Source organism: Monopterus albus, unplaced genomic scaffold (assembly GCF_001952655.1).
Source record: "Monopterus albus unplaced genomic scaffold, M_albus_1.0 scaffold34.1, whole genome shotgun sequence".
NCBI lineage: Eukaryota > Metazoa > Chordata > Actinopteri > Synbranchiformes > Synbranchidae > Monopterus > Monopterus albus.
Window position 1 is genome coordinate 2,408,160 of NW_018127914.1, and position 12,739 is coordinate 2,420,898.

At 42.2% G+C, this 12,739-nt stretch overlaps 2 protein-coding genes across 2 annotated transcripts; one reads left to right on the top strand and one right to left on the bottom strand.

The window, feature by feature from the left end:
• Window positions 1-8: 8 nt before the first annotated feature.
• On the bottom strand, window positions 9-12,684 carry cyp51 (cytochrome P450, family 51). The gene is made up of 11 exons (XM_020597572.1): window positions 12,448-12,684; window positions 3,811-3,939; window positions 3,640-3,738; window positions 2,627-2,803; window positions 2,338-2,464; window positions 1,804-1,978; window positions 1,485-1,604; window positions 1,108-1,303; window positions 782-877; window positions 439-607; window positions 9-314 (listed from the first exon to the last, which is right to left on the bottom strand). Exons 1-11 carry the CDS (start codon window positions 12,478-12,480, stop codon window positions 115-117), a joined length of 1,521 nt encoding a protein of 506 aa, XP_020453228.1. The 5' UTR covers window positions 12,481-12,684; the 3' UTR covers window positions 9-114.
• LOC109958705 (A-kinase anchor protein 9-like) lies at window positions 4,642-6,977 on the top strand. The gene is made up of 6 exons (XM_020597573.1): window positions 4,642-4,727; window positions 4,847-5,079; window positions 5,196-5,290; window positions 5,381-5,516; window positions 5,652-5,782; window positions 6,443-6,977. The coding sequence occupies exons 2-6, from the start codon at window positions 4,850-4,852 to the stop codon at window positions 6,484-6,486; spliced, it is 636 nt and encodes a 211-aa protein (XP_020453229.1). The 5' UTR covers window positions 4,642-4,727; window positions 4,847-4,849; the 3' UTR covers window positions 6,487-6,977.
• Window positions 12,685-12,739: the final 55 nt, after the last annotated feature.

A 12,739-nucleotide genomic window follows, 5' to 3' on the forward strand; every position in this document is an offset into this window, starting at 1 on the left:
GTTAATTTTATAACTGTGACCATTAGAGCAAAGTGCATTCACTGAACTTTTCCTAAATCTGAATCCCAGGAAGTTACAGATTCACTGTGTCCTCATCTTTTTGCTCCTTGCTCTTCACTGTCGTCCTTTAGCCTCTCCCTGCTTTCTCCTCTTGTATCTGATGACGGGGTTGTGAGGGGTGTGGACCAGTGTGGTGTAGTTGACTGTGGGAAAATATCCATCCACCAGGTCGAAGTCATACATGCGTAGTAAAGTAGACCAAATGGTTTTGATCTGAACATAAGCAAAGTTCTCCCCGATGCAGCGATGACGACCTGAAACAAGGACAAAAGAGTAACATGACTGGAAGTAATTATGTTAAAGATAAGAAAACCTTTTTTTTTTTTTTGCCTAGAAGGGAAATAATTTTTCATTCAGTTTAGAAGTTACTCTTCTTACCTGCTCCAAACGGTATATAGGAAAACTTCTCCCCTGCAGCAGGGCTGTCATCGGTGTAGCGGTCGGGGTTAAACTTCATCCTCTCCACCCAGGTGTCATGCAGACGGTGGTTGACAGTTGGTGAAACGCACACCTGGTGGCCCACAGGGATGGTGTATCCTGCTGCAGTCTGAGAAGGGAAATGTACAGCAACAGTTGACTTTAGTGACCTGCACCACAGATGTCCAGATGTTGGAGACTAGAGGCGAGCTACTTCTAGAATACAGCTGTTCATGATGCAGGTCTTGTAACTAGAATAAATGTGGGGAATATGTACTATGTACCCTAAGCCAGGCGTTCTTACCTGAGGAGAGCGAGCCATCCTCATCATGGTCATGATGGGTGGGTGGAGACGCAGCGTCTCCTTTACACAACGCTCCAGTAAAGTGAGATCCTTCAGCTAGAGACACCAGCAGGGAAATGTTAGGACTGTTTATAATGGGTTGTCTCTCTTTTAACTTTATGTACTGGGTAACTATGATATGATAACTATGGTAACTATAAGGGCATCATAAAATAGGCCCTTGACCCCAGTTCACCCTATATACTTTTTATAAAGTGATTATTATGCTTATATTACATTTTTTTCAGCACATCCACATTGCACTCTGGTAAACTGTGTATTCAGACCTGATCAAGGTCGAGCGGAGGCAGGTCTTCTCCGCACACAGCCCTCTGCTCAGCGTAGCAGCGCTCCTGCAGAGCTTTGTCTTTGGCCAGGAAGAAGCCCATCCAGGCGCTGGTGGTGGAGGACGTGTGCTGGCCTGCCAGAAGGAGACCAATCAGCAGCCCCACAATCTCGTTGTCATCCAGGGCCCGTCCATCCCTGGAGAGAGAACAGAGTCACTTTGGAGTTTAGAAATGGTTTAGTAAAGGGTTCGGACTTATTGGTTGGTTCTCTGACAGCAATCTTAGCAACCACTGTCACTACAGCATGCAATAAATACTGTATTTTATATGTGATCAGTGAACCAGGGTGACTTCTTGAATGGCAGAAGTTGTCTTACTTGTATGTGGTATCAATGAGGGTCTGCAGCATGTCGTCCACTTTCTCTCCAGAGCTCCTGCGCTTCTGAATCGCCTTGAAGAAGATGTTCTTGATCTCTCTGTGAGCTTTGTCCCTTTTCCTAACCAAAGGAAGAAGTAAATTATTTTTACAGCATTTCTACAGTCATTTCAACATCACCCACAATACTGTTTTTTACTTCTCTGATCATGAAATATTTTACCGCTCTAGTTTCTTTTCAGAGATTTCTTTCTTTCTTATCAAAGAAAATCCAGTGTCTTCCTGTTGCACACGTGTTTATCTTAAGCTCCTTGTCCTACCTGAAGCTGGGCAGGGGCAGCCAGCTGGGCAGGAGCCAGGCGGCGTGGCTGAATCCTCCATCCAGGTCGGTGTACAGCTGGGCCACTTGCTCGTTCAGTATGCTGCGGATCTCCTTCCCATGAAGGCAGCTGCTGGCTGTCAGGATGATCAGCTCAGACAGAGCTTCGAACAGGTCTGACACAGACGAGAACAAAAACTTGAGTTCAGCGAAAACCACCCGACTGACAGTTGTACAGCTTCATATACCTGACTTTTCATATGCATGTTTTTATACCAGTTGTTAAGAAACTATAACAAAACTGTTAGTACCAAAACCAGACACTAATGGACGGATCATGCATTTTTAGACTTAATATAAGGCTGCCCATCAACATCATAACATGAGGGGAACAGCAGTGCTTTTATTACTGTTAATACTCTGCAAAGCATCTGGTCAAAGTAACCAAAACTAGGTGGAAAAGGTCTGATCACAAGTCATTTGTTAATTTTCTATGATTGATGTTTTAAACAAAGTGATGTGTAAATGGACATACTTCTCTCCCCGCTGTCCCCCCATCTCTGAAAATACTCTATAGTCTCTGCCTCAATTATCTTGACGTGCTCCTTAAAACGTGCAATGTTGAGTCCAGTCTTAATCATCTTCTTTTGTTCCAGAAAGACCTGAAACATTTTAACAAAAGCATGCAATATGCAGTGACTTGTTTTTTTGGTTAATTATTGGGTTGGTAGGATCTTTACTCTTTCACTGATTTTACACTTTAGGGCTTATGTACCAATGTGGATTTGTTATTAAATGTGATCCGATCGTTCTGCTAGACTCACAGGGTTTGGCACATCATAGATTACTCCTTTGCCACACACTGGAGTCATCAGTTTGGAGTACACGTCCTCAGCGTTCAGGTCTTCATTCTTGCTGTTGAACAGCAGCGCAGCTGCATCGCTGCCCAGCAGGTAGGTGAACGTTTTCCCCACCATGGTGAAACTGAACACTGGTCCGTACTGTGAGAGGACAGCAAGACATATAAGAGTTGTGGGTCTGGACTAAATTAATAAGGGGATCTTCAAGATAATCCAACTGTCACATTTTCTTGTCTTTCTTTGTGAAATACTGGGAAACTTCACCTTTCCAAACATCAGACACCCCTGTATCACTCTAGTAACCTGGGGACTGTTTAAAAAAAATAATGGGAACAAGGTAGAAAGGTCAAGTGTGTGTATGTGATTCACTGTTTGTGTGAGAGGGAAAATGAGACTGAGACAACATTTTTTAAGAAATTCATCCAAATGTCTGCATCTTTCCATAAATGCAAACTGTAACGCTGGCTCAAACTAATGGACCAGGATTTTCCTAAGTAGCATTTTTCATTATCGATTAATCTGCAGATAGTGTTCTCAATCATTTTTCTTAGGAAATGTCAGAGTTGTAAAGATGCTTGCTATAATTTTCCAAACCCAACAATAATGTTTTCAAAATGCCTTTTTTTTTATTTGACTACATTTCCAAAATCCAGTATATATGGCAAAGAAAGTCATCACGTGCAGGGGGGTTATTTTTGCTTGAAATATGACTACAGTAATTGATTATCAAAAACGCTGGTGATTAATTTTCTATCAACTAATTATTGCAGCTCTTATATATTGTAAAAAAAAAAAATTCCCAAGGACTAAAAAAACATATAGATATTTATTTTAGTATCACAGAAGACTAAGAAAATCAACTGGTGTTTGCATTTGAAGAGCTGGAACAGAGAAGTCCGGCATTTTTTGATGACAACGATTGATTTCTGATCAATATACAGTAGCTGCAGACAAATCAGTTATACTGTAATACTCACTTTCTCATAAGCATTTTCAAGAAATTCAATGGGACTTCTCCCAAATGCAATGGCATGGCCCAGGAAGGGGATTCTGGAGGGAATGTATGGTGGATATTTCTGAAAAAAAGAAGGTAAACAGTGAATAATGAGTACAAACAATGCGTTTCAGCATTTTGATGTTAAACTTACCAGATCCTTGTCAGGGGGCTGTTTGAGCAGCATTTTAGAAATGTATCCCAGGGTGAGAGTGACGACAGTAGCTGCCAACACTGTCGAGGTCAGGTTGTCGTTGATTGTACCGACAGTGTCACCGAGCAGTTTGCTGATCATTTGGTACATTTGGAGTGGAGCGGGATGTAATCTGAGTTGAGCGCTGAGTGATAATGAGCAGAAAGCCCTGGTGCAGCTTTGAGCGGGTGAACAGCTCCGTTGGCGAGGTGCAGAAATTCTCACTACTCCACTCATACGTGCTATTATTTAAGTACAAATATAATTTGAAAACGGTTTTTTACTTGAGGAAGCCTTGCTTATGTTTCTTGCTCTCATAGTTGCCGTAGATGATCTGCAGGAGGAGGCTGGCCAATGTGATCAGCTTGCTGTCTGGAGCAGGAAAGAAGCCCTTGAGGAGGCAGTGGCGTGCCTCGTCAAACAGGATGAGGATGGCCAGCGGATCCTCCACCTGGAACAAAACAGTAAGTAGAAGAGTGAAGACTGATTCTCAAATACCTGACCTACATCAATCATCAGCAACTCAGAACCATTTCCAGAACTTTTACCCTAGCAGCTGTTCTGTGCCTGACCATTTCTGATGACTTTTTATGCCACATATAAACAACAAATGAAAATGACTATAATCTTGTAAAGTGCGAACGACCTTTTTCTCGATTTCAAAAGTCAACCGGACGTCTCTCCGAAGAAATAGCTGAGGTGTTTCCCTCTGAGGTGTGCTGCTTTCCCAGGAGAGGGAGGCTTGGACCCAAGAGAAGATCCGCCTGGAGAAAGCCTTGCATCTGGCTCAGTCCCAAGTGGTCCGACTCAAGGGAGAGATCAGGTCCGATACCCTGAGAGAGATAGTCGAACCTGGGGCTGACAATGCTGCGCTTAAGGTCAGTTAATAACAGCAAAAGGAAAACTAACTCGGCTTAGATAAAATGTCATCTGGCTGCTGTCAAGAAAATCTTATCCTCTGACTTCTTTTCCCTTCTTCTCTATCTTTGGCTTGCAGAGGATGTACGGGAGGTACCTGAGGTCAGAAAGCTTCCGCAAAGCGCTCATCTACCAGAAGAAGTATCTGCTATTATTACTGGGCGGCTTCCAGGAGTGTGAAGAAGCCACGCTGTCACTGCTTTCCAGGATGGGTGGCCGGCCCTCGCTGTCCAGCCTGGAATCCCTGAGCCAGCGCCGCCGAGGGCTGACACGCTTCCGCTCTGCTGTCCGAGTCTCTATTGCCCTCTCCAGGTAGACAGGGGCAGCCCTAGATTTATTGGTTTTTATGAGGGATGGATTGGAGGGACAGAGATTATAGCTGTTATGTTTTCATTAATACTACTTGTTTTTGTTCTTTGTTAATCCAGAATGCGTTTCCTAGTGAAGCGATGGCACAAGGCGACAGGGATGAGCTCCACAGCCTCCTGCAACATCAACAAGAATGGAGTAGGGCAGACATTAGGTGACTAACAGTTCAGGTCATATGGTTTCTAGATCTTGGAGAATGTTATTTAGAAGTGATTCTCACTTCATTTTTGTTCATCTGTCTCAGGTACAGAGGTGAGAGACTCCCCATATCTTCACCCAGGCAGCGTGGAAATATACAGAGAAAGAGGAGGAATCTCCAGCAGCAGGGGGCGAAGTGGGCGTGAGTCCCCCAGATCAGCCGTCTCCTCCACACAACAGAGGTACAACAGGGCATCTGTTAAAAATTATCAGTTGATCTTATTTAATCAGTAAAACTCCAGAAATATGGAGTTTTACCGGCATAGATTTACTTTAAAGAGTGTTAATATTTACAGTTGTAAATTGGTGTTGTGTAGGTTCCACATGCCTGGAGACCACGGAGCTCTCACCTGTTCCCACCTGCAGAATTACGACCCCGACCGAGCGCTCACTGACTACATCTCTAGACTGGAGGCCCTGCAGAGGCGGCTAGGGAGTGTGACAGCAGGTAACACACACACTGGGTTTGCAGCACTTTAGGTTGCTGTGAAGTTTCCTCAGTAATCTCTGTAATTCTTTAACACTATATACAGTTATTATAGATGAGAAACCTGACTTCCTCAGCTAGACTTTAGTTATTATAGATGAGAAACCTGGTTTCCCTAATCAGGGTAGGGGATTAGAGAAACCTGACTTCCTCAGCTAGACTTCTCATTTTGAAAATAGTTAATAAATAAAGTCATTTTCCTCAGCAAACTTTTGGCTTCTTGTGAAATTTAGACACAAGGAAAAACCAAAAATCTGCAGCAAACAAAATAAATAACCTATGACTAGGTTAAACTAGCTAAGGTCAGGGCATAATCTTAGGTGCATGGAGTTGATAGAGTCCAGGTCATGTCGTTTCAGCCCTAACTTACATTACAAGCAAACAATTTTGTGCAATTCTCAAACATGTCAATAGCAATTAAAACCCAGTGCACCAGATATATTTTCTTATGAGGCCATAAACACCACAGCAGAGTTGTATGGTCACATTTTAAAGAACTATCTCACATACATAAACATGAAAGACACATTATAATATGTCATCATCCCTAAAAGTGAATTACTGTTTCCTTAACACATGACAGTGGTTTACAACTGTAATTTATGTCTTCTTTTCTCCCAGGTGCTTCTTCATATGCTCAGTTGCACTTTGGCTTGAGAAGATAGATGCTGACAAGTTACCTTGGCTTGAAACTTAGTTGCCTTTTCTCGTGCTGAGCGCTCCTGTTTCTCTCTCTCTCTCTCTCTCTGGTGGGGACTCTCTCTTTCCATGTGGACCAAAAAGAATTTTTTATCTGTGTACGACATGTTGTATTCAGGCTTTTTGTCGCCAGCACTTGAAAAACAGCTATGTTTGTAATTTGATCTGCCTCTTTGTTGTGGATGAAATACAATCATGTATATTTGTCAAATGCTAATTTAAGACCTTGTGATTAATTTATGTTAATTTTATTGTATGGGTGGAGCACTATGTAGAGAATGTTTGGGTTTATTGTTAAGGAGGCTGCTGCTGGATATCCTACACTACACTGTTTTCGTTGAGGCCGGACAGACTGCGAGGACATTTGTAGAGAACGTATTTTTGTAAAGCGTAGGAGCTTTGAATTTTCTGGGTATTTTGTCAAAAACTGAAATAAAGAGGACTACATCATTTGACAGAGCAGTTTAATTGAATTTCTTGTTTGTGAGCCAGCTAGAATGTATTTTTATTGGATCCATTTTTCAGGTATTTTACATAATGTTCATATTGTGGTTGTAAGAAAAAGGTTAATTTCTCCATCCTGTTCTTTTCTTTAACAGCTGGGAGTCCGCTCGTCCCCAGCCACAAGTATTTTAAAGAGATATTAATTCTGCGCTCCCAAGTTTCTTGGATTTGGCTCAGGTATAACAAAAACAATCCATTTTCATGTCAAACAAAAAGAGAAAATATACAAAAAGCGATGGGAAAACAGCACAAATCAAAAAATACTGTTGATGGACTCGTTTCTTTCGCATGAAGCACTAGTAGCATTGTAACTAGTGTTCATTTCCTTCAGCTCTTTGAACACCAATGTGTGCAGTGACAGTTCACACAAAAGGTTTGATTGTTCTTGTTAATGAGGCAAATGTACTGTAGTTTATTCAAAGTCTAAAGGGTCTGTACACCCACGTTACACCCACAGGTGTCTACATCTTTTCTGATGCTTTGATGGACTTATCCAGACTCACTCTACTCTTACACCTGTCGGGATGCAACATTTTACACCTTCTTTTGATATGCTGAGGACTTCAGATAACACCATCAGCCTGAGTACAGGTCCAGTCAGCCAAAATAACTGTGACCATTAGAGCAAAGTGCATTCACTGAACTTTTCCTAAATCTGAATCCCAGGAAGTTACAGATTCACTGTGTCCTCATCTTTTTGCTCCTTGCTCTTCACTGTCGTCCTTTAGCCTCTCCCTGCTTTCTCCTCTTGTATCTGATGACGGGGTTGTGAGGGGTGTGGATCATTGTGGTGTAGTTGACTGTGGGAAAATATCCATCCACCAGGTCGAAGTCATACATGCGTAGTAAAGTAGACCAAATGGTTTTGATCTGAACATAAGCAAAGTTCTCCCCGATGCAGCGATGACGACCTGAAACAAGGACAAAAGAGTAACATGACTGGAAGTAATTATGTTAAAGATAAGAAAACCTTTTTTTTTTTTTTGCCTAGAAGGGAAATAATTTTTCATTCAGTTTAGAAGTTACTCTTCTTACCTGCTCCAAACGGTATATAGGAAAACTTCTCCCCTGCAGCAGGGCTGTCATCGGTGTAGCGGTCGGGGTTAAACTTCATCCTCTCCACCCAGGTGTCATGCAGACGGTGGTTGACAGTTGGTGAAACGCACACCTGGTGGCCCACAGGGATGGTGTATCCTGCTGCAGTCTGAGAAGGGAAATGTACAGCAACAGTTGACTTTAGTGACCTGCACCACAGATGTCCAGATGTTGGAGACTAGAGGCGAGCTACTTCTAGAATACAGCTGTTCATGATGCAGGTCTTGTAACTAGAATAAATGTGGGGAATATGTACTATGTACCCTAAGCCAGGCGTTCTTACCTGAGGAGAGCGAGCCATCCTCATCATGGTCATGATGGGTGGGTGGAGACGCAGCGTCTCCTTTACACAACGCTCCAGTAAAGTGAGATCCTTCAGCTAGAGACACCAGCAGGGAAATGTTAGGACTGTTTATAATGGGTTGTCTCTCTTTTAACTTTATGTACTGGGTAACTATGATATGATAACTATGGTAACTATAAGGGCATCATAAAATAGGCCCTTGACCCCAGTTCACCCTATATACTTTTTATAAAGTGATTATTATGCTTATATTACATTTTTTTCAGCACATCCACATTGCACTCTGGTAAACTGTGTATTCAGACCTGATCAAGGTCGAGCGGAGGCAGGTCTTCTCCGCACACAGCCCTCTGCTCAGCGTAGCAGCGCTCCTGCAGAGCTTTGTCTTTGGCCAGGAAGAAGCCCATCCAGGCGCTGGTGGTGGAGGACGTGTGCTGGCCTGCCAGAAGGAGACCAATCAGCAGCCCCACAATCTCGTTGTCATCCAGGGCCCGTCCATCCCTGGAGAGAGAACAGAGTCACTTTGGAGTTTAGAAATGGTTTAGTAAAGGGTTCGGACTTATTGGTTGGTTCTCTGACAGCAATCTTAGCAACCACTGTCACTACAGCATGCAATAAATACTGTATTTTATATGTGATCAGTGAACCAGGGTGACTTCTTGTAATTTTTCATTCAGTTTAGAAGTTACTCTTCTTACCTGCTCCAAACGGTATATAGGAAAACTTCTCCCCTGCAGCAGGGCTGTCATCGGTGTAGCGGTCGGGGTTAAACTTCATCCTCTCCACCCAGGTGTCATGCAGACGGTGGTTGACAGTTGGTGAAACGCACACCTGGTGGCCCACAGGGATGGTGTATCCTGCTGCAGTCTGAGAAGGGAAATGTACAGCAACAGTTGACTTTAGTGACCTGCACCACAGATGTCCAGATGTTGGAGACTAGAGGCGAGCTACTTCTAGAATACAGCTGTTCATGATGCAGGTCTTGTAACTAGAATAAATGAGGGGAATATGTACTATGTACCCTAAGCCAGGCGTTCTTACCTGAGGAGAGCGAGCCATCCTCATCATGGTCATGATGGGTGGGTGGAGACGCAGCGTCTCCTTTACACAACACTCCAGTAAAGTGAGATCATTCAGCTAGAGACACCAGCAGGGAAATGTTAGGACTGTTTATAATGGGTTGTCTCTCTTTTAACTTTATGTACTGGGTAACTATGATATGATAACTATGGTAACTATAAGGGCATCATAAAATAGGCCCTTGACCCCAGTTCACCCTATATACTTTTTATAAAGTGATTATTATGCTTATATTACATTTTTTTCAGCACATCCACATTGCACTCTGGTAAACTGTGTATTCAGACCTGATCAAGGTCGAGCGGAGGCAGGTCTTCTCCGCACACAGCCCTCTGCTCAGCGTAGCAGCGCTCCTGCAGAGCTTTGTCTTTGGCCAGGAAGAAGCCCATCCAGGCGCTGGTGGTGGAGGACGTGTGCTGGCCTGCCAGAAGGAGACCAATCAGCAGCCCCACAATCTCGTTGTCATCCAGGGCCCGTCCATCCCTGGAGAGAGAACAGAGTCACTTTGGAGTTTAGAAATGGTTTAGTAAAGGGTTCGGACTTATTGGTTGGTTCTCTGACAGCAATCTTAGCAACCACTGTCACCACAGCATGCAATAAATACTGTATTTTATATGTGATCAGTGAACCAGGGTGACTTCTTGAATGGCAGAAGTTGTCTTACTTGTATGTGGTATCAATGAGGGTCTGCAGCATGTCGTCCACTTTCTCTCCAGAGCTCCTGCGCTTCTGAATCGCCTTGAAGAAGATGTTCTTGATCTCTCTGTGAGCTTTGTCCCTTTTCCTAACCAAAGGAAGAAGTAAATTATTTTTACAGCATTTCTACAGTCATTTCAACATCACCCACAATACTGTTTTTTACTTCACTGATCATGAAATATTTTACCGCTCTAGTTTTTTACTTCTCTGATCATGAAATATTTTACCGCTCTAGTTTCTTTTCAGAGATTTCTTTCTTTCTTATCAAAGAAAATCCAGTGTCTTCCTGTTGCACACGTGTTTATCTTAAGCTCCTTGTCCTACCTGAAGCTGGGCAGGGGCAGCCAGCTGGGCAGGAGCCAGGCGGCGTAGCTGAATCCTACATCCAGGTCGGTGTACAGCTGGGCCACTTGCTCGTTCAGTATGCTGCGGATCTCCTTCCCATGAAGGCAGCTGCTGGCTGTCAGGATGATCAGCTCAGACAGAGCTTCGAACAGGTCTGACACAGACGAGAACAAAAACTTGAGTTCAGCAAAAACCACCTGACTGACAGTTGTACATCTTCATATACCTGACTTTTCATATGCATGTTTTTATACCAGTTGTTAAGAAACTATAACAAAACTGTTAGTACCAAAACCAGACACTAATGGACGGATCATGCATTTTTAGACTTAATATAAGGCTGCCCATCAACATCATAACATGAGGGGAACAGCAGTGCTTTTATTACTGTTAATACTCTGCAAAGCATCTGGTCAAAGTAACCAAAACTAGGTGGAAAAGGTCTGATCACAAGTCATTTGTTAATTTTCTATGATTGATGTTTTAAACAAAGTGATGTGTAAATGGACATACTTCTCTCCCCGCTGTCCCCCCATCTCTGAAAGTACTCTATAGTCTCTGCCTCAATTATCTTGACGTGCTCTTTCCTCTTCATTTTTTTATTGATTGCTCACCTTAGTTATTTCCTTTTCATTTATTTTCTATTGCTCACCTCAGTTATTTCCTTTTCATTTTTTATTGATTATTTTGCTTATTAATTTACCATTATTACCACAAATTATTGATTGCTCACCTTAGTTTATTTTCATTTTATTGATTGCTCTCCTTAGTTATTTCCTTTTCATTTTTAATTATTACTGTTCATTTTTAATTATTACTTTTCATTTGATTTATTGATTGTGTCCCTTCCACTGTTGAGTGTTTGGCATTCTAGTTTCCCACGGTTAAGATCCGCTGTATTTGTATCTTTCCATTCTTGTTACTCATTCTGCTTATTTCTTCAGTGGTTGGTGCAACGAATAATGCAACTTGATGCAGTTACAATGAAAATTCACTGTTTGTGTGAGAGGGAAAATGAGACTGAGACAACATTTTTTAAGAAATTCATCCAAATGGCTGCATCTTTCCATAAATGCAAACTGTAACGCTGGCTCAAACTAATGGACCAGGATTTTCCTAAGTAGCATTTTTCATTATCGATTAATCTGCAGATAGTGTTCTCAATCATTTTTCTTAGGAAATGTCAGAGTTGTAAAGATGCTTGCTATAATTTTCCAAACCCAACAATAATGTTTTCAAAATGCCTTTTTTTTTATTTGACTACATTTCCAAAATCCAGTATATATGGCAAAGAAAGTCATCACGTGCAGGGGGGTTATTTTTGCTTGAAATATGACTACAGTAATTGATTATCAAAAACGCTGGTGATTAATTTTCTATCAACTAATTATTGCAGCTCTTATATATTGTAAAAAAAAAATCCCAAGGACTAAAAAAACATATAGATATTTATTTTAGTATCACAGAAGACTAAGAAAATCAACTGGTGTTTGCATTTGAAGAGCTGGAACAGAGAAGTCCGGCATTTTTTGATGACAACGATTGATTTCTGATCAATATACAGTAGCTGCAGACAAATCAGTTATACTGTAATACTCACTTTCTCATAAGCATTTTCAAGAAATTCAATGGGACTTCTCCCAAATGCAATGGCATGGCCCAGGAAGGGGATTCTGGAGGGAATGTATGGTGGATATTTCTGAAAAAAAGAAGGTAAACAGTGAATAATGAGTACAAACAATGCGTTTCAGCATTTTGATGTTAAACTTACCAGATCCTTGTCAGAGGGCTGTTTGAGCAGCATTTTAGAAATGTATCCCAGGGTGAGAGTGACGACAGTAGCTGCCAACACTGTCGAGGTCAGGTTGTCGTTGATTGTACCGACAGTGTCACCGAGCAGTTTGCTGCTCATTTGGTACAAGTGCATCGACATTTTTACTTTCTCGGCTGGCTATACTATCCCCCCAAACAACGGCACAACCAGCAACCTGTAATATACTGTCAGCCGTTTACTTGGTTATATCGCATTTAGTTTAACGCTCACGTCTCCAAAGTTTCACGAAACTCAAGGTACCCTACAAGTCTAATGCTCACGTTTAGTGACTTTAGTTACTATCCCCGCCCCCCCAATCGTCCGTACATGTAGGGTCTTAGTCCTGCCCCCGCCTGACCAAGAAAAAAATTCTATTGGC